This window comes from Falco peregrinus, chromosome 8, assembly GCF_023634155.1.
Source record: "Falco peregrinus isolate bFalPer1 chromosome 8, bFalPer1.pri, whole genome shotgun sequence".
In the NCBI taxonomy this organism is placed as follows: domain Eukaryota; kingdom Metazoa; phylum Chordata; class Aves; order Falconiformes; family Falconidae; genus Falco; species Falco peregrinus.
The window spans coordinates 31,693,627-31,715,567 of record NC_073728.1 but is presented as its reverse complement, the minus strand read 5'-3'; the positions used below and the strand labels follow the sequence as shown (position 1 = coordinate 31,715,567).

The 21,941-nt window shown below is 42.8% G+C and overlaps 1 protein-coding gene across 2 annotated transcripts in view; it reads left to right on the top strand.

Moving 5' to 3' along the window:
- The window catches only part of ADCY5 (adenylate cyclase 5), a 223,859-nt gene extending 201,918 nt beyond the window's left edge, over positions 1-21,941 (top strand). The window contains exons 13-21 of one of the 2 annotated variants that reach the window (XM_055813195.1): positions 4,010-4,126; positions 5,655-5,819; positions 8,112-8,287; positions 12,129-12,155; positions 13,016-13,151; positions 16,152-16,415; positions 16,764-16,968; positions 17,760-17,884; positions 19,367-21,941. In XM_055813195.1, coding sequence (XP_055669170.1) covers positions 4,010-4,126; positions 5,655-5,819; positions 8,112-8,287; positions 12,129-12,155; positions 13,016-13,151; positions 16,152-16,415; positions 16,764-16,968; positions 17,760-17,884; positions 19,367-19,495 — 1,344 coding nt within the window. In that variant the 3' untranslated portion in view covers positions 19,496-21,941. Of the gene's footprint in view, positions 1-4,009; positions 4,127-5,654; positions 5,820-8,111; positions 8,288-12,128; positions 12,156-13,012; positions 13,152-16,151; positions 16,416-16,763; positions 16,969-17,759; positions 17,885-19,366 lie in introns of both variants that reach the window. The other variant, XM_027796465.2, reaches the window with a different exon arrangement.

Genomic DNA, 21,941 nt, shown 5'->3' with positions numbered 1-21,941 from the left:
AAGCATAACTTTGGCCTGTTTGCTGTGCTGTTACATGATAAGTGACTCCTTTTTCTTCCTCTTTCCAGCTTTCATGTGAGATTTTCCTTCCCTGTTTTTGCCTTTCCATCCTTGGCTTTGACAATGGCCAGCAGGCTCTTTCTGGACAGCTTGATCATGTTTTATTTTCTTTTGCTGTCATTATTATCTTCCACTATAAAATTCTCCATGGACTAGAAGTTGATCCTGGAACAGCCAACGCAGTCAGCTTGGCTTTCCAAGTTTCTTCAGCTGTAATAAACAAGAGAGCTCCAGTTCTTCACTTTGATGCTCCATGAAGTCTTGGCCACTGTGAGATGGTGTTCCTTCCCAATAGAGTCTAAGGTCATGGGAACCAGGATCCCTTTGCAAATATTCCACCGACAGACATCTGCTTTGCTACTAACTTATCAAGTTTGTGTTGCTTCTTAAAATCCTTAACTTCTGGTATCTACACTGCTGTGTTGAATTCAACTTCTTGCACGTTCCTGGAAGCACATATGAGAGAAATTTCAAGTTATCCTTTATGAGAAAATATGTTGTTCTGTAGCTTACATAGGTGCAGCTTGCCTGCCTGTTTCTTTGCCTCCCAAAGCTGGTCTAGATGCTCCTAATTTTGGGGTTTTTTTTTCTTAAGCAGGGGAAAAAATACCTCTGAAAACTGTACTTGTTTAGTAGACTAATAAATCACCGTGAAATAAGTTACATAAGTGCACTTGCAATATTAAGTTGCCTGGAGATGTCTTTTACTCCAGAAGCATCTTAATGTGCTTCAAAATGACTCAAAGGCTTTTATTACAAATTGAAAAATCAGAATGTAAAGACCTCATAATTTTTTTCATCTCGCAAGACAACAGCAATTATCTAAGCCGTTTTCCATGTCCACAATATATGTAAGAACCAAAAAGGAGAAATAGTACTCTTCTGTCTGCCATCAGCCATTATTGCAAAGTACAGCTTTTATTTAGTGTATTTTTTGTCATGCAAATGACTGGAGGTTGTGGATCATTTTCAGTGTAACACTAGTACTTGTTGGATCGCTTTTTAAATTTGGACTTCCACCTGTACAACAGTGCTTTGCCTTCCCTTTGTATATTCATTGGTACCTGCATTCTTTCAGAGCCTCTGTCTTCTGGGAGATAGTATCTTCCAGCAGCATTTATGCATTTCAATTCAGAATGACCTGGAATCGACTGGACAATACAATTTCCTTTTTCCCACTGTGGTTATTTTTCTTTACATGGGCAATTTTAAGAGGGCTAATGAGCTACCTCAAGCTTGTGTGGCAACCCAAATGTAAATCTTGGCTTCCCAAATGGATCACATTCTTTCTTTCAGCCTCTGTTATCAATACTGCACATGCAGGTTTAGAGCTACCATTTCATCGACCTTCCCTTGTCCTTTTCTTCACTCTGGCAAGATTTGAGTCTTATTAAGCGGAGTAAATGGTGTTGGACAATACAAACCAATGGGCTAACCCGCAACAGTATAGGATTTTCACCATACTATAACATCTTGATATTCTGCTTCTTTTCCTAGGACAGAAGGGTTTTTATTTTATTTTATTACAATATGGGAGAGGAAATAATCTTATTTTCTTTTTTCTTCTTTTTTGTTATACCCTTGACTTGTGGATGTTTTTATGGAGGGAACATTGCTAGACTGGAGCTGAGTTGTCAGAGCTGACACAGGTCCCCCATTTCTGGCATAGAAGTCCTCCAAGCTGCAAGTATTCCTCATCTCTATCTGCCTTTGTGAGAGGGAAGAGCATTATTTATGTTGCAGAGCCTCCATGAATGTTGCTCGCAAGGCAGAGGTTCCTCAGATGCGTGGCACAGTTGTACCATTGTGCTCTCTGTTGCAATCCTGACCTCCTATGGTTTTTGGCATCTGTTTCCTCTTCAGGATTTTTTCCAGCTGTACTTGTTTACTGACCTAAAATTTTCCCTAGTTTGCAAAGTAATGAGAACCAAGATTAATACAAAGAAAACATGTTTTCATTAGAATTTAAGTGTCTTTCACTGATAGCTTTGCTTGATATCTCAGGCTTGGTTCAAAGTCAGGCTTTTTTGGGATCATTGGCAGCAGGGGCTTGAGCCAAGATCCACAACAAAGTGCTCCCGAGTTTTATTTAGGTGCCTGATTTCCCAGAGATTACAGAAGGAGGTTAGCTCCGTGCATACCTTTGTGGAGCTTGGACTTGAGGCCTAAACAAAGGGGTGACATGAAAGCCTGTCCTGCTGTAATCTAGTGAGTAAACTGTCTAAATGCAACATGAATCCTCCTTCTCCCTCCAAATCCTCTAAAGTTTAGAGCAGAGGAAAGCCCCATGGCATTTCCCACATCCCTGCGCTGGTAGCGATCTGCTGCTACCTGATGTCTGCATGGAAGCAGCTGGACACAGTAGGGCAAGGAGATATTTTGGTTTGTGTTTAGCAACAGAGCCAAGGATTTCTCTTTGAGCAAGGTTTATTTCTGAGAGGTGTTTTGCTTTGTTTTACAGTGTCTACATGAGCCTGAAGGGTTGCATAAGCTTTCAGTGAATTGCAATCAATCCTCATTCAGTGCAAATAAGTCATAATCCAAATTTCCCCTTTCTTCCCGCCCCCCTCCCCCCAGAGCCTTGCCCTCTCCTCTCACCTGGAGTTAGCTGGATTTTTGTGCATGTGCTGGTAGCAGTTGAAATCAGCTCTTTCAAAACTCTTGCCACAATCTCTCTCTCCCCCTGTAAAAGTCACCAGCTAATCGGTGCTTTGGCCATTCAAACACTTTGTAATTACACTGTAGGACTGCTGTGTGGGAAGCTATGCAGTGCCAAAATGTTGCATCTCTATAGATGTAAGAGTGAAGGATAAAAGGGATAAGCAAGACTTTTAATAGAAACATTAGTCATAGTTAAATTGCAGTGCCGTGTCGCTGCACTGCTAGCTTCTTTGTGTCTCTAAAAATACCCTCTAGTGGCTTGGTTATTCATGCAGCGTGCTGGTGGGGAGAGCTGGGTTCTGGAAAAAACTTTGGCAGCCTTCAGCAGAGCCTCTCTGCCCCGGCACGGTGGCATGGAGGGTTTTCTGGTGTCCATCTTTCGCTGCTCCAGCCCTGAGCTTGCGCCGGGACAGTGGATGGTGTATGAAGAGAAAGGGCTGGTTGCATTGTCTTCTGTACTTCTCTTGTAGCTAATGCGATGCAAGGAGGCCTCACGCGATGCGGAGGGGTGACCCTTGCTGCAAAGGGCGCCTGGTTAGCCTCTGCTTTAACACACACCGTCGCTGCCCAGAATACGATGCAGCACCTAACACAAAACATGCTGGTGGCCTGCAGTCAGAAAGCAATTAGAAAAAAGCTTCTAGCTCTGATAGTAGTGAATCACTGGGACAGTCTGTCTGGGGGAGCTCTGTGATCACCCTTACCCGTGGTTATTTTTAGCACTGTGTGTCTGTGGTGACGAGGCCAGCTCAGTCTGCAGTGCCTTTCACTAAGGGTCTGACAGATCATGAGATAGCCTGGGCTTTTCAACAGTCTGTTTCTGAAATGGCACCAGAAAGTCCTATGATATGCCTTTGCGATCAGAGGGATATGACATGTATTTTTTCATTTCTGCTTTTGTTAATTTTTGATCCAGTAATTTACAGGCTCAACCTCCTGGCTATTTCAGTTACAGATGGCTTGTGGTTTGCTTCTCACGACAGGATGAGTACAGCCCTGCGAGCCATGCTATCCCGGCTCAGGAGCCATCATTCCCATTAGGAAGGACTAAGTAGATTTGGTGAGCCAGCTGGGCCTGCTGCCACGAGGTGGTCACGTTCCTGCTCACCCTCGTCCTGGAGCTGCCATCTCCATCACTGTTCCCTAACCCCTGTGTGCCTTCCGCACAGATCCTGTGCTGAAGGATGCAGGCAGCTCAAATGTGGGTTGTAATCTCTAGAACAAGTAATGATTTTACACGTTTATTTCATCTTTTTTTTTTTTATTATTTCTTCCCTGTCACATCCAGCTTTTCCCAGCTCCACTCCAGACCCTTTCTAGGAAGATTGTACAGTCCAGGACCAATAGTACCTTAGTTGGAGTTTTTGCCATTATCCTGGTTTTTCTATCTGCCTTTGTCAACATGGTATGTGCACTATTTCCTTTTCACTCCTATGGTTCTGCATGGTTTTCTTATTGGTGCTCTGCAGCATTGCAACCCTTAGAACCACTGGGTTTAATTTAATCCTGCCTAATGCTTACAGCATCTGAGGTCAGTTCCCCTTTGTTTTTTGGACACAGAAAAGAAATGGGAGCCTGACAGCTGCATCCCTATAGCCAGTTATATGCCTGGCACCGATTTGTGCCCATATTCTTTTCTGATTCTTTAAATGCTTCTGCTCCAAGTACATAAGCCCAGCCTGATTCGTACCCTTTAGCAAAGGGCCAGCACTAGCGCGATGCGTCATTTAACTCCCACAACACTGAGTGGGACTTAAGTGTTGTGTAGGCTTTGTGCCAGCCTTCTGCACAGCGCAGCATCCTGCTCCAAGTGCAGTAATCACCTAACAAGGACTGTGAAGGCTTTGAGTTGCACTTCTGGGATGGGGTACTCTAGCTTTGCACTCAAACTCAGAGAAAGACGGGCTGTTCTCTAGGACCCTGTGGCTGCTGTTTTCTCACCTGTACAAATGGCTTGAAGGCTGAATGTATGTTAAAGAAGCCACTTGAGTATTCTTTACTCTGCATACATCTATTTCATTTTTTAAGAGAAGCAGGGGGGGAAGGAGGAACGGACCTGGGATTAAAGCCCTGAGCTTGGAGGTAGCTACAAAGACTTCACATAGCACTCTGCTCCTCTCAGTTATGGCCTCAGCTGGGGCAGTGCTGACTTGCACTGGCATGGAGAGGCTTAAACACCTACAAAACAGACCAGTACTTGCTCTTGCCTCAGCTTCCCAATACTCATAGTGGAGATTTAGGAACAATTTTATGTTCTGTTGAGGTACTTGAATGGGAGGCACTAACTCAGTGGCATTGACACCCCATCACCTTACTCCACAGTCGCCTGCAAAGAGCTGGTGTAGGTTGCTGAGCACCACGCAGAAATTAGAGCTTTTTTTTTCTGCATAATGTGTGGTACTTTGCACTCATGAACTGCTTAGTGTAAAAATTAGCAAAATGGACAAATGGAGCAGCATGTGGAGAAGATCAGAATGGGCCTCTGCTGCTTCCTGAGCATAACAAGCACATTAGCCTTTAAGCCTTGATGCTAAAGTCTTCCCTGTAGAAGGACCCACAGCAGCAGCTTTAAAGATGGCAAGGGAAAGTTATCAGCTGAGAAATTTCCATTAGCAGAAATAGAGCAACACCAGGACCTTGTAACAGACAGCAGGATATATTTGTATGTGTAATATCTACAACCCCTCTTCCTGTGAACCTCCAGACATAAAGTTGTATGTGAAGTTGAACATGAAACTAGCTTTCTAGAGAGCACAGCCTGGATTTTATTAATTAATATTTGGGGGGGAGAAAAAACATAGCCATTATACATGCCATAAACGTAAGCCGGTGATTTCATTTTGCATATTTTGCACATTGCTACTTTTGCATGAACTATTTTGTTTTCTTCTCCTTGTCTATGCCATTGAGTTTAATACCATCTTTTTCTTCAGTTCATGTGCAGCACTGTGGATCTCGCCAGCTGCATGGCTGCAGAATACAACATCACTCCTGACCGGGTGGACATATGCCTTATCAGCAATCTGACTTCCAACTACAGCCTGGGCACCTTGCAGGGATTCTGTGACAGTCCTTTGCCCAACTGCAACTTTCCAGAGGTATTGCTTGGCAAAAATGGGTTACAGAGCTTGATCTGAGAAGAGGCTGTAAAACCTGTGTGATAAATCTCAGTGGTTCAGAGGAAAGCAAATTTGATCCTGATTGACATTATAGGACTGACACAGGCTACTATGCACAAACTTAAATGTCTGAAGTTATTATCGTGAGTCCACATTAATGTTTTAAGTTCCTTGGGGCTGAATAATCAGTAGACTTCTATAACTGTTGGATCCTGCCTGTAGCAGGAAAAATTGCCTTTATTATGTCCTTAATGCATGTAGAACTGCAAGTAATTTCAAAGGAGTTTGCGGGTGCTCAGTGTTACTTGAAAATCAGTTCACTGAAAATCAGTGTCTAGTCACAGATTAACCCTTCCCTCCATTGTTTTATGTCCTTATGAAAAACTTTGCTTATATATTCTTTCACTAGGTGTAATAGGTTCTGGACTCGACTCAGGCAAGTTAGCAGCCCTGATAGTGGTCTGCTTCAATTTGCAAATGCAAATCCTACCTTGTCAGAACAACTTGTTTAAAACAAAATACAAATGCTTCTAATGGCAAACCCCCCCCCCCCCCCCCAAAAAAAAAAAAAAAAAACAACAACAACCCCAACCCCAAAACCAACTATGCTTTACACTCTGGTAGAAGGCTTTGCCAAAAATACAATATTTTTGCATAGCTATTCAAAGACCTTTCTCTGAGTTTTTAGGTCATGGCCATTACATTTGTTGTCTACTGGAAATTGAAAAGATCTGTCTAGGATGGGGGCAGAATTTATGTCAAGGTCATCTGGGTGTATGGGGGCCTGACAGATTTATGACTGATCTGTTATCAGCCAGATGTCCAAGGTGCTACTGAAAGCCCTGGTATCCCACTGAGCATTTTTCCATTTAACTTAGCAGGAATATGGTCCCTATCTGATACAGTGAGGTTGCTGTGACCACCATTACTGTGACTTTCAACCCTGCGAAGTAGAAAGACCCAGGAGCAAAATCTGGCACAATGGAGAACTAGAAATAGACTGTGTCCCTCATGAGGTTGTCAGGAGTGCTGGTCCAGGACAGAGAGGGATTTTATCCATGAGGAACAGCCATTTGCATGCTAAGGATGCTATGGCAGCCTTGAGCCAGGTCCTGCCGGTCAGTGGGCTAAGAAGTGAGGAGTCCCTCCCCTGTACTCTGCAGGGCAGATGTTGGATCTGGTACAGGCATTGTTTGTTGCTCCCAGTGTGCTTTCAGGAGGTGGTAGGATCCTACTCCTCAGCCACAGGGAACATCCACCCAATTTTCTAGAAACTGAAGAGTCAAGTTACGAGCTGTACAAGTTATTTTCTCTAATTTAATATATAAGCAATGAACTATTGATAAATGAGCTCAGAACATAGGCGTATTTCTATTTCAACTAGGGGTTGCTTTTAACTGAAAGATGGATCGCCTCAGGCATCTGATACAGGTTTATTGCCAGAAATAGGCCTGTCCGGACAGAGTAGAAGCTTAAATCTTTACAGGCTTTAAGACTGCAGGACAATAATGAGCTGGATAACGTGCCTCTCTGTTTTACATCCTAGCCTTCCCATCAGCCATGAATGGCACCTGCAGGCTGCAATGACATTTGAAAGTACTGACATGCTAAACATTCAGTTCTCAGATGGGCAGCAGTTGCTGCCCCACCACCCACATGTGGCAGAGGGCTCCACTACCACACATGTGCACACTTCTGCAACTGCTGACAGAAAAAAATGATCGTGGTGTTTGGCATTGGTAGAATTTTGTCCAGCCTTGATCTTGCCAATGGATTCAGTGTGTCACATCAGCAGGGGTGATACTTCCCAGTTGGCCTCAAGTGGGTATCTGTCCTGGTGGTGTGAATTACTAATACCCTTGGTCCCATGTATTGTGCAGGTATGTGAACTGGAGTCCAGAATTAGACCTTGAAGCACAAAGTATTCCAGCATAACTGCTTTCTGCTAATTCAGTAATCATGTCCAGGGCAAACCTACATCACAACCTTGGGTATACAGCTACGAGCCCTACGCTTCTTGAGTGTAAAGCAAATAATGCCTGATGAAGAATGCAAGAGTTTTCCTCTCCATCAATTCAGTTTTAACATTTGACCTCTAGCATGGTAGAATCCCACAGGCAGCCCCAGGTGTACGTGTTCGGTCAGCTCAACTACATAGATCCCAATTCCTTTCTGTCCCTCTGTTTAGTTTCCTTTGTTTTCAGTTTTGATTTATTCAGCTGACATTCATTTCTCTTCTGGGTTTTTTTTCCCCTTTTTGTCTTTATACAGTACTTTACCTACAGTGTCTTACTGAGTCTCCTGGCCTGCTCTGTGTTCCTTCAGATCAGCTGTATTGGAAAACTGATCCTTATGTTAATCATTGAATTTATATATGTTCTCATTGTGGAAGTGCCAGGGGTCAACCTTTTTGACAATGCAGATCTCCTGGTTACAGCTAAAACCCAGTAAGTGTCTTTCACTTCTGAAATCTTCATCTGACTTCTTTCACCCAATGATTTCAGTGTGGCATTAGGTGGATGGGAGTGTAGAGGCTGTGGTGCAAGCAAGGGAAGGCCATGGTACCAGAGAAGGCATGGCTGTAAACTAAAGGCCTTATCAATGCTGCTCTCCACCTCTGAAGAGCAGAAGAATGCAGTTCCCTTTAAGATCTTTTTAATGTGGAACTTGACTAATGAACTATCTATTAATAACAAAATGTAACTGGAATCTGAGCGGATCTGTATTTCTTTTTCTTCTGGAAATGGGGAGCTTTAGTTAGTCATCCTCACTACTTCTGGTATTACATTCCAAACATAGAAATGTCATTTCTCAGAAAAGAAAAAAAAATCCTCAAACAAATTTGAGCTGGCTCAGGGGTGTGATAATGAACCACCGCAGTGTTTGGACACCTGGTATATCAATCCCAGGTTGGGACAGCTGCTGTTGGACAAATATCCACATTTGAAAAGCCATTACAACAGCTGGTCTCAGCACAATTCCCAGCAGGAGAGCCTGGGCTAAGTGGGAGTAGGCAGTTGCCCTTTTACTTGCAAAAGGTAGTTTGTCATCACCAGGTCATACATTAATCATGGTGTGGCAACCTCCTTCCACTGACATGGTTACCCCTCTCCTGAAGGTCACACCAGAGAGAGAAGTTTGGCACATCCACAAACCCGTCCTCCTCCACAAGTTTCATTTCTCACTGGGAGCCGCATTGTTGTGTTACCTACTTGTTTTGATGATTTCCCCTTGTAGGCAACAATTGTACACGAATGTGAGTCAATAAAACCATGGTGTTGCCTAAAGGTGAATACGATGCCAGGGCACATAATAAGGAGAGCTGCCTGTAAGACATGAGCAGTGGACCATTGCTGTAGTCAGGAGTGGGACGGACGAGAAGACAGTTCACGATAATGGAGAGTCCAAGGTGTGAGAGAACAGAGATCTAGAAGGCACCAATTTAGGTGAAATATTTGTCAAGGATGATAGCTGTGGTTGCTCCTGTCTTGGACAGGAGGGTGGTTGAGAAGATTCACTTGGTCCTTTCCAGTGCTACCTCATATGTTATGAAGTAGCTTGTGTAGTTGCTGAAATTGTGATGGTCGTTAACCCCTTCAAGCTAGATGCATCTGGTTATTTCTGCCCTTCACATAAATATTCCATGATTTTAGCATTTCTGTGTGCCCAGTAATAATTAATGGAGGTATGGCTTTTACTGCCATGTTAAGCAAATGAAGTTATGTAGGAAACCCCACGCAGCTTTCTGTGGAGGTATGGGGAAAACGAGTTTTCCCTCCGTTTTCTGGCAGACGTTATGTATTCCAACAGTGGACACTATTTAGCACTTTCTAACACAATTAGAGAAATAAAAGCGTTTTGTATCCCAAATATTATTTTATTCTTTTAAGTCAAGAATTAAGCAAAATTACAGCACTTAGAAGTATAATTTATGTCACTTCACAATCAAAATGTCAATAACAAAGTGGAGAAGGTTAGCATGTTTTCCCAGAAATAGCTTTCTGTGATGCTATATTCTCTCTCACTAAATGATACTTGTTTTGTCTGGAGAGCTCCATGCACAGCTATTTATTGTCCCAGTTTCTGGCAGTCCATTTGTGTGTTGTGGGAAATGGGAGCTCAGCATGTAGCGCATAGTTCAGAGATGTACCTTATTGTCCAGCTGATAAAAAAAAAATAAGCAACATGACCTCATACTACTTTAATTGGGTGCCCGTTGTAGCTACATAATTACTGTCTGCTCTGCAGCCATTATGGTACTCTTGACTAATTAGAAGTGATGCAGATGTCACTTCACACTTCTGTGTACAAACCAACCCAGCATGCAAGCAACTGAAAGGCTGATTATAGCACATTGGGAGTTGCTAGACTTGACTGCAGTGACACAGCAGTGTGGTGACACGTGAAGTATAAACTGGATGCCCAAAGCTGCTATCATATTGTCTTTTCCCTATGCAAAAGAAAAAACTAATGCATTGGTTTTAAAGATGTGATAGACCAATGTAATCTTGTAAATTGGGTTCCTGTACAGTGGAGCCCAAAGAGCTTTGCCCAGTGATTTGTTCATCAAGCCCATCATTTCTGTTCGAGCTGAGGTTTGTGATTTAGAGGGCTGTCTGTCCCTGCCATCGTGGTTGTGAGAAGGCTTCTGCCCTATGGGAGCAAAATCAGCCACCTTTCCGGCTAAAAATGTGGACTTAACTTGAGCAGGCGTGTATCTAGCAAGCTTCTCTCTGTGTTACCTTCCAGTAATTAAAGAGCCATCTGCTGCTGGAGATGTCTGGCACATGGGGGAAGCAACCTACCAATGTTATGCCATTATTGCTTGCACTGGGCATTTTGAGTTATCCAAAGTGTTATTGTAAATATTGAGTTTGGTACATTTCCTAGTCTCTGCTGAAGATTTTAGAGCAAGCCTAACCACCCACAGTGAGCTGCAGCCCCAGTACAGAAGGTCAGATCTGCCATGCTGCCATCATAAGACAGAGCAATAATGAGGGGCAGTCAGTCATCCTTGGCCAGGTAGTGATTTAGGGGAGTAGGGGAATCATGCTGCATGTGGGAAGTGTTTCCAACTCTATCTAAATCCAACTTTTAGTGTGGGAGTCACTATCCCCAGGGTTCCTACATCGTGTCCATGTCCAAGCACATGTGTTCAGTGTTGGAGCTGGCCAAAAGGCCGTGCAATAAATTGTGTGCAAGACAACAGTGGGTTGCAAAATCTGTGTCAGAAGAAATTCCATGCTCAGAGCTGCAGAAAATGTCTCAGAACCAACAAGGTTAGAGAGTCGCTATGCTTTTATTTTTTAATTTTATGCCCAGTTAGGCTCCCTCAGCTATTTCAATTTTGATGATTTGCATGTCTGATTCTGTAGTGAGAGGTTCCCTTCAGCCCCAGAAAACTGTGGCCTGAAGCTCTCGAGACAGCCATGAGATTCTCAGGCTAAAGATGTATCGTGTTAGTAGCCTGCAAAACTGTAATTGCAACAATGACACTACAGTAATTTTACCACTGATGTCCTTCTTTCCATTTAAATAGCTTTTTAAGAGATCCATGTACATGATTCTCAGCCACCTAATATTCCACCCACACTTGAGAAGAAACCCAGCAGCATTAAGCAATCAATCAGTCAGGAACTCAGACAGCTACTACCTACCAGAAAGCTCCTTTCCAACCTTTCACTGTAAGACAAGCACACCTAAAATCTTCTCCAGCAGCTGTTTCATATGAGTACCTTGCACTATTGTGAACAGTAATAGCAATTCATGTAAGGGTTTCTTTAGTGCAGTTGTGTGTGCTACCCATAGCTGGCACAGCACGAGATCAGTAACTTGCAGAAGAAGGGAGTAGTGCTACAGTTAAAGGAATTAAACACATCTCCATGCTACAATAAATGGGGAATAGAGGAGCTGTCCCTTACAAGGTATTAGCCCAAAGCTTCCTTCAGATAAAATTTTCCAGCCTGACCTAATGAAGTAGTGACGGATGCACAAGCATTTGCTAAGCATCCCACACTGACATTAAAATCCCAAATGATTCTCTGACACTTAATGCTGCTTGGGTATTTTAACCACGTTAACCATGTGGCACCATCGCTCTAGATTTTTGAGTGTAGCAGAGACGACACACACCACACCCGCCCTCCATCTTTTGCTTTAAAAGGGCTTATAGCCCCACACAGTGTTCGAGGTGCCACATTGCAGAAGTGCTGTTGGATGATGTATGGAAGGACGAGTGCGGCAGGGAGCCAAACATTCTGCTAACCTTGTATTTGTGGTTTTTTTCAGCGTGTTTCCAAATGCAACGTTCCCATGGTGAGTCACTCTGGCATGAAATATTTTTATGGGGTTTTGTTGGTAGGCATTTTCTGTTCACAAGGTGCAGTATATCAGCATGGTGACTCACCAGCAGTGTCTGGTATTTGGTTATGCGTTGCTGTGAGCTGGTGCCACACAGTGCAAACGCCCTAAGTGGACTGACTGCTGCCCTTTTGTATGTATAGCTACTCTCAGAGCATCCCCCTTCTTGTGGGACTTATGTCAACTTGCTTTACAGAGCACCTCATAGAGCTTACTTGTAAATACAAGTCAAGGTTTTATCAAAATAATATTTTCATTCTGTATAGTTTTATAATTCAGATTTAACAGGTTTTATTTGCTTGATTTTCAGAAGGGATGGGAATGTGTCTTAGTGCTCTTTTCAGCTTATAGAATACTTGCTTACAAAACAAATGCCTTTAAGGAGTGACTAATATAGAGAAGCAGTGAGAGTTAAGAAGCAGTAAGTATAGAACAGTTCCAGACTTAGGAGGCTGGGGAAGCCAGTGCAGGAGACACAGTGAACACAGTTTGAAAAACTGTCAGCATTTTGGTTTTGCCAAGCACAGTGGTGGCTGAGCATATATGACCATTCTCTAAAAAATGGCTTTTTTTAAGAAGTTGGATTAAATTTCCGATTTCAAAGTCCTGCTTTAGAAACTGGTGCCTGTGAGCCAAACTCCTCAGCTTTTTGCAGGTATTGATTGTCCTTTTAACAACACATGTTTTGAGGGGAAAGAAAAATGCCTTTTCTTCAGAGGCTGGTTAGTCTTTAGTGGGAACTGTGGAGTGTAGCTAAGCTGTGTTTCTCCACATTGAGGCTAACTGGGAAATTCTGCTCTTTTCATTCACAGCAGCAGCTCTCCAACAATGACACGAGTTGCACTGAAGATTGTGACCCCTGTCATCATTACTGTCTTTGTCCTGGCACTGTACTTGCACGCCCAGCAAGTGGAATCCACTGCAAGGCTTGACTTCCTCTGGAAACTCCAGGTTAGTGGGTGTTTGTTGTGTTGGAGGGATACACATAGTCACTGGCATTCATATAAAACTACTGAGCTATTCACTGTCGAGTTGAGTGTTATAGAGTGTCTTTGAATTTCATCTGGATCTGGCATATAACTGAGCATACTAGTAACTCTCTGCTCTTTTTTGGTACTTTGCATACTCAGTCCTTCTCATCCTGGTTATTTAACAGATTAACAACGAAACTTTGTTTCCTTGTAATGCACTTTGGATGGTCCCCACAGTAAAGGGTTATAGATCTGAAGACTGAGGTTAATGAATTTGGGCAACTGAGCCTGTGACTTTTGCAGGAACCTGTAATATAACATGATTTGTAAATATAAGAAACTCATATTCACTGCTGAATTGTTTCCCAGAGTTTAGTGAGCTTTAGTTTGCTGTGTTCAGGGGTGTGAAAGATTGACGTTTGCATTTTCATTCACTTTCTTGTTAAGCAGTGGGAATGGGCTTGATATCCAGCCTTCATTAGCTCCTAGGCAGCAGTACTGGATAGCAAACACACTACAGATAATGCCACACTGTGCTCCTGTCCCCGGGTTCAGTGTTAAAGTTTTCACTATTTGTGCCCACAAGTGATGTTGTGGCATTGTATGTGATTCTCAAGCAAGCAGGACAGGTGTCACCTCTACCCAGAACTCATAGCTGGGGGACTGCAGGATTGCAGGTTTTATATAGATGTTTTTACCTTCTGGATGGCAGGACACCATTCTAATAATAGGTGGTCTCAGCAGTTTGAGTAGGAGGCACTGAGGAAGCACCAATTAATTAAAGCTCCTTGGGAAGCAGATAAACATTGTTATCCTCGTTTAGAAACGGCACAACAATGGAAGGGATGAGCTGACTTGCCTGTCCCAGGTCTGGGCTCAGCTGGGCAAAGCATTTGTTTCCCCAGACAGAGCCAAGTGTTCTCTTTGTTCTGTCCAGACATATGACTTTCTAAAGGGTCCTTCCTTGTTTAACTTCTCCCATTTCAGAAACCAGCATCCATGAGCAAAGTTGTAAGTGCTTTTCAAGTATTGCTTGTGCCTTTACCAAAGTACTTAGGGGATGTGGGGAGGTTACCCCTTCTTCTGTCACAAAGTGAGGGCTGGAGAGTGTGTCTGAGCTGTGTTCATCCACACCAAGGGCCAAATGTGCCAGGAAACTCGTTCCTGTTTTGGCTTCAGCTCTCCAGCAATGACAAAGTAATTGGGAAAAAAAAAAAAAAAAAAAGATTTGAAGAAGACCCATTTCAAAAGACTCAGTGTTTTGCCTGGTGCCTCTGCTGAAGGGGAGGCTGCTGTACACAGGACAGCTCTTCAGAGCTCCCATAAGCTGTGCAACCCCTGTCTCAGCTGTGCCTTCCCCAGCCCTTGCCTCACCTGACTCTGTCTTTTCCTTTACTCATATGCAATATTCAAAATGGCAAAAAGTAAAATAAGGAGGGAAAAATACTGCTGATGTCAGATAGTGGGGGAGGGAGAGGTGATCAGTACACACACCTCTGTGCCTTTACCTACAAACCAGAAGCAATGAATTGAGGTAACAATGGTATTGTGCAAGTCTGCAAAGAGAAATCAAATCTGGTTCTGAAGTCTGATTAAGCTAGTGAACTCTAAATGCTTTTATTTTAGTCACCTAGGCCTAGGTACATACTAGGTGTCTGTCATGGTTTAACCCCAGCCGGCAACTAAGTACCACACAGCTGCTTGCTCAGTCCTCACCCAGAGGAATGAGGAGGATAATCAGGAAAACAGCAAAACTCGAAGATTGAGATAAGAATAATTTAAATAAAATTTAAAAAAATACTAATAGTAATAATAATAGTAATGAAAAGAAGGGAGAAGGAGAGCACAATAAAATCCAAAGGGAAGGAGGGAAACCGCCCCCCAGGTGATGCACAACACAACTGCTCAGTGCCTGCTGACTAGGGCCCAGCCAGTCCGCGAGCAGCAGGCAGCAGCTCAGCCAACTCCCCCCAGTTCGTATACTGAGCATGATGTTCTATGGTATGGAATATCCCTCTGGCTGGTTCGGGTCAGCTGTCCTGGCCCTGTCTTCTCCCAGTTTCTTGTGCCCCTCCAGCCCTCTCGCTGGCAGGGCATGAGAAACTGAAAAGTCCTTGACTTAGTATAAACATTACTTAGCAACAACTAAAACATCAGTACATTATCAACATTATTCTCACACCACATCCAAAACACAGCACTGTACCAGCTACTAAGAGGAAAATTAACTCTATCCCAGGTGAAACCAGGACAGTGTCCTAAGGTACATCCTTCCTGAAGCTCTGGTTCCAGCTGAACATTAAACCCAAATCCACACACATTAGCACAGAAACAAGACAACCTATCCTCCTCATGATTCCCTTTGCCCAGACATACCCACCACCACAGGACTCGTGGGATTTATAGGCTGGTGAAAAGTCCTCTCTGGAGTTTTGGATTGGCCTGTTTCCTGGGCTGCGTGGTAACTGTACTTCGTGACCATCATTGCACCTCAGCAGACCTTGTGGAAAAGGAGAGTCCTTTTAATTAGCTACATGAGCATTTGGAGGGTGCACGGAGAGCATTATAATTCAGTGCTGCTCATGCAGTCCACCTTCAGCAATGATGAGCTGTCTGTGTTCTCCTGAAACCTGCTGTGCTTGACTGGGAAAGCTAAATGGGTGTTTTCATGGATGGCAGGATGGCAGTGGAGTTCCCCAGAAAGAACAGACCTTGTACAGGTTACCCAATTCAGGGCCTAGAAATATAACAATATTGGATTTTGGTGTTGGTCTGTGCCTGCTTTTACATACACACACAGAGATGGACCATCTTCCACAGCAAAACACAAGCTTCTGCATCTCTCTAGTTCTGCTCGCCTTTGCAGTTTCCCCCTTTCTTGTTTCTGTCCTCCCTGCAAGTTCATTTTCAGCTTTTTTTCCCCTCCTCAGAGCAGTTACCAAAAGAGTAAGCATATCACTGTCTCTCCCCTTGAAACTAGGCCACTGAAGAGAAAGAAGAAATGGAGGAGCTGCAGGCCTATAACAGACGCCTCCTCCACAACATTTTGCCGAAGGACGTGGCAGCCCACTTCTTGGCTCAGGAGCGGCGAAATGATGAACTGTACTACCAGTCCTGTGAGTGTGTGGCTGTCATGTTCGCCTCCATAAGCAACTTCTCAGAGTTTTACGTGGAGCTGGAGGCCAACAACGAAGGGGTGGAGTGTCTGAGACTGCTCAACGAGATCATTGCCGATTTTGATGAAGTAAGTTGCAGAAAATCCGGGTGGGCAGAGTGAACCTAATCAATGAGTTTAGTTGCACTTTGCTGAGCTCCTAAAGGAAGGTGGCTTATAGAATCCTTGTGCCATGGTTCATTTTTCCTCATGCCAGAAGTCTTTGATTCATTTTTCTCTAACCACATTAAAATCCCTTCTATTCCTTCACCGCTCCTCCAAGTATCTGATCCCCTTTCTTCCTATTCTTTGAGTAGCAGAGGCTCTGGCCAGTACTTTTTGTAGTGCTTGTACTAAGGGAGGACACGTGGCAAGGATATTACCAGTATGTATGTGTTTGTCAAGGTTTTTTTCACTACTTTTGCTCTTGTGAAACAGATAATAAGTGAAGACCAATTTCGGCAGCTGGAGAAGATCAAGACCATCGGCAGTACATACATGGCTGCATCAGGCCTCAACGATTCCACTTACGACAAGGAAGGGAAGACGCATATCAAAGCTCTGGCTGATTTTGCCATGAGGTTAATGGACCAAATGAAATACATTAATGAACATTCATTCAACAACTTCCAGATGAAGATAGGTAATGTCACTGTGTTTACAGGATTAAGTATAGCTAGTGATCATTCTGAGTTGGGGATTTTGTGGAGAGAAACCCACAGATGTTACCTTAGCTGTACAGTGATGTTAATTGTCTTGTGCCTGGTGACCACTTTGGCCTCCATGGAACATCAAGGCAGCTTTGTTAGGGTCACAGCATTATTACTGAAGCTCCCTGGGGAATTAGGAGCAGTTGGGCAATTGACCTTGGCACAGAGAAGCTCCTACTACAGCATGATCTCACATGGCAGTTGAGCTTGGACTCATTTTGCCTGTGATGTGCTCCCTGCCCACACCCCCTGTGGTCCCAGGCTTTGCCATCCTTGGACATTAAATTGTCTTTCAAGTCAGGGAATAAAACGAGACAGAAAAGGAGAAAGAGAAGAAACGTGAGGGTAACTGTGGTATTTGTTCTGGAAGGCCACTGGGCTGCTGCCTTACAGGCGCTCAGCATTGCAGCAGCTGTATAGTGACTTCCAAGTGAGCAGTTTGCTTGGCAACTGGATGGCAAATAACCTTATCCTGATACCTGGTGCTGGAAAGTAGCTCTGGACTGAGCAGATCCAGCCTGTGCTGCCAGACAGGCATAATGGATCAAAGACTATGACTTTTCTTTAAAAGTTTCTTTGCCCACAGTTTGGCCGTGGCTTTACATGTCAGGTTGAAGCACAACTAGAACCAACAAACCTCAGGATGTTTTTTATTGTCTGAAAAATAATTTGCCTCAGGCTTCATGTGGATCTGGGCATTGTGGGATTTCTCCTCTCCTTCCAGGCCTCAATATTGGTCCTGTTGTAGCTGGGGTGATAGGAGCACGCAAACCCCAGTACGACATCTGGGGCAACACGGTGAATGTAGCCAGCCGAATGGACAGCACCGGTGTGCCTGACAGGATTCAGGTAAGGAATTCACTGGAAAACTTCCACTGCCAGCCCTCTGTCACTTCTGGGTTTTGAAACGTAATTAGAACTGCAATTTTGGTTTCATTTTATTCCTTTATGCCATACATATGCAGTACTGAAAGAAAAGCCAGCTGGGGAATACTAATGGTACCATCAAGTTTCGCTTTTTAATCTTGACCAACTTTTCAACCTTTGGTCAAAAACTTGCCATTTAGGTCTGGGTGGAAGCACTGAGCTGATTTTCCTTCCCCAAGTGCCTCATTGGCACTGTGAGCACAATCCTGCTGCAATACTTACAGCCTCGTGCTGCCAGCTTTGCTGTTTGGCTGTGTGCAACTGCAGCTTGTTTTATTTTCCAAGGGCTTGATTCAGTTATGTATTTCTGTAACTCACTTCTCTGTTCACAATGTACGTATTGTGAGGCTAGCAACGGCCCGGGCATCAATGCAAAGGGGATATATAACTAGAGAAAGAGGATGGTTTAAGGGGTTAATGTAAGACTGTCTTGTAAGCAAATGTCTCCTTGGCCCTCAGACAGTGACCTTTTCAGCGATTCCATTCCACTGTCCTGCTTTCGCTGAGCCAATGTCCACAGTACCAGATTGTCATTCCTTGGGAAAGTACTGAAGGGATATAAAAATAGTTAGAATAACTGATGTAAAACCCGAGAGGGGAAGCCATGCTGTTTCTTTCCAATTAAGCTGTCAGTTAACTGGATCAATATTTATCCAACATCCTTTAAACTTTCCTACAAGATGGTCCAAGAACAATTTTCATTCTAGTTAAGCAAATCAGCACAGCAATGTTACAGCAATAGGAAGCCAGAAATGGAAATATTTAAAGCCACCTGGAAACCAGTGAATAAATACATTGTAATAAATAAATAGCTCTGAAAATATGGTTGTTAAACTTCTGTTACTCTGCAGCGCAATTGTTTCTGAATGGCATCTGCAGAGAGAATTTGGGTGCTGGCTAGATTATTCCATTTCTTTGGTCTTCCTCATTGCCAGCTACCACCTTCTCCTTTGTAAAAACAACCCCCTGAACAACTCCTTCTAAATTTGTATATCCACTGGGTAATTTCCAGGTCATTTTTGAGGGCTTTTTAAATATGTTTAACCCATTTTCCTACTACCACTCTGGTGATATAATGAATGCATCTGAGTAACCTGGACTGCCAGGTGTGTTTTTAAAAATGTGACTGACTTGTTTCTTTTTATCCTGTGACCTCCCTGAAAAATGCACTTTTCCCCACGTTGTGTACCATGTGTGACTGGCTTCTGTAGTTTCAGTTTCTAAAGGTTGTGTGTGTTCTGCAACTTGTGCCAACCTTTCAGTTAGTGACTGAGCTGCAAAAGTCAAACGACGTAGAAACAAAATAGTTGATCCTACTTTAACTTTGTGCATTATTCCAAAAGCAAACGAAAAGACTAAGTGGAAGGCATGACAAGCATCTGCTTATTCTTGTTTATTCTGCAGGTAACAACAGACATGTACCAGGTTTTAGCAGCCAACAACTATCAGCTGGAATATCGGGGGGTCATTAAAGTCAAAGGCAAGGGAGAAATGACCACCTACTTTCTAAATGAAGGGCCTCCAATTAGTTAGCACCGATTGCAGCGTCACTCAGATGGAATTTGCATTAGACAAGATTGTGAATTGGAGAAGAATCACTTTTTGGCAGTAAAGCTGAAAATGCAGCGCAGTTGAAATTACACACCGTGACTCTAGAGCTGGTATCAGCAAACTCTTTGGCCACCCGTCATGAAAGGCGATGGGAAGAAACCACCTTGGAGTTGTTCCTGGCTGAGTGCTAAGTCGACCAAAGATGTGGTACAACACAGTTTCACAGATAAGACATGAATTTGGAATTTTTTAAAAAGGCTGCTACGACAGGATGATACAAGAAGCTATTTAAGTATTTATAGACACAACACAACATTTACTTGGTTGAAGGAATGTATGATTCACTACAAAGCATTATTTTGGAATGGATTTGCACTCCCATAATGTTTCCATCCCATACTGCCAGCTATTTGAAGTGTACCACTGTGCTTTTATTAGCTGTTTTGAATGGGCTTTCAAAATTGACACCCACTGTTGCAGCACACAAAAAAGCCTTTTAGAAGGGCATTGGTAATGTCTTGGTGTGAAAAGACGTTATAGCTCTGGCCCCCTCTTTTCCCTTCTTCTACATGGCTAAATGACTGCTCTTCCGAGTGGGTCTGGCACGTCTGACGAAGGGGAAGACCGAGATAACGGAAGATGGCTCTACAACCATATTTATTAAAGTCTTCTGTGCTCTTCTTTGGTATCTATCAGTTTACATGGGAAAGACTAGATGTAAACAAGAGACACTTTGTGGGGGGAACTCCCCTGAAATTTGTTGTGGGTTTTTTTGTATTTTTTATTTTGTAATATTGAAAACATGGAGATCTAACAGATATACCAAATTCTATATTTTGTAAATTATATATAAATTAGAAGGCAGGCTGTCCACACCAAGGTGTGGTGGGAGGTGTATATAACCTGTAGACTTTTGTGTAATCTTTTTCTGCATAATACTTTGAACACAGACTTGGCAGTTTTCAGATTATCACTATACAATCAACCAACAACAAACAGGTGAGTTTCCAGGCTGAATCAGATGCGTTTTAAAATGAAAATCCAGAAAAATCTGCAACCCCAAAGAAGAGGAAAAAACAAAATGCGGTAGTCGCAGTTGTTCCGTGCAGCATTCAAGCGGTGGGTGGCATCTTAACAAATGGAAACACCTTTGAGTTTTAGCTACCGAGATGGTATCAAACATGTCAAAAAGAGCTCTAAGCAAATCCTCTAACTCTAACAGGAGCTCTTATGAGAAAAAAAAAAAAAAAAGCTGATTTGAACTTTTCTTTTTAAAAAATCATTTTTCATAGATGGTCTTAATAGAATCCTGCTGATATGAGAGTTGTCTGATATTGTAACTGCCATTTGACATTACAAGGAACTATGTACTGCAGCATCAAGTTGACTTTCCTGTAGTAGGCACTTATTTAAACTGAGTCACAGATTTTCAAGTTTCAGGAATTAGGTGATCTTCAAAAAAGGTTATGATGGCAAGTGTGTATATGAGGTGGTCAACCTTAAAATACAGTGCCACTGATGTTGTGTTGGAGACATCTTTATCATGAGTGGGGGGTTTATGAATAGTTCACTGTTATCATTTATGTACCTTTTTTAACTATTAAAGAAAAATCCCTTGCTATTTTATTAAAAAAATGAATTTTAAAAAAAAGCTATATTTTTTATATTCTATAAGGGCAGAGTTTTGATATTGAATTTGGCTAGCACTAAAAACGACTCCAGTCTTTTGACATTTAATAAAGTTCTTTTCCACTCTTCTCAGGGCAGAATTATTGTAGTACTAACAGCTTAATGATTGCACTATGGTGGTGGCGATTTATTTTTTTCCTACTCGACAAAGAGAATCAGTGAAAATCCATGGGCCTGTCTTAATTAATTTGCTATATTGCTAAGCATAACCCAAGCATTAAGCCATTTAAACGTGAGCTTAAATGGCATCGCCTCTTCCCTTTCTCCCTTCCACTAGGAAACATCTCTGAAAAGTATAGTATATTGACTTCTGTAAAACTGCCAAGTCTGCCCTTGTACTATACTTTTGCTCCTTTACATCCTTCCTGGTTTGCAGAATACTTAAGTTGCATCACACCTTTCTCCCCTCTCCTCCACCTTCCCTCCCTTTTACCCCCCCCCCCCCCCCCGAGTCTCATTCCCTTCATGCCATACACTCAGTTTTAGGTTTGCTTTCTGCTTTACAAAAGTCTGCAGTCTTCTTAACTTTTGATTCATCTTATGAAGTTGTGTTGTCAATGAAATTTCAAGTCCCCAGTATCTCTAGGTGTGATTGTTGACAGTGTGTCATGATCATTTCAAGGGGTATTCACACACTCTTTACTCTGGATCTTGCAAAAATGGATACAGTTATGATTTCCCATGGAAATTGAAATTATTTAAGTAATTTAACTATATTAAACACTGTTTCACTGGTAAA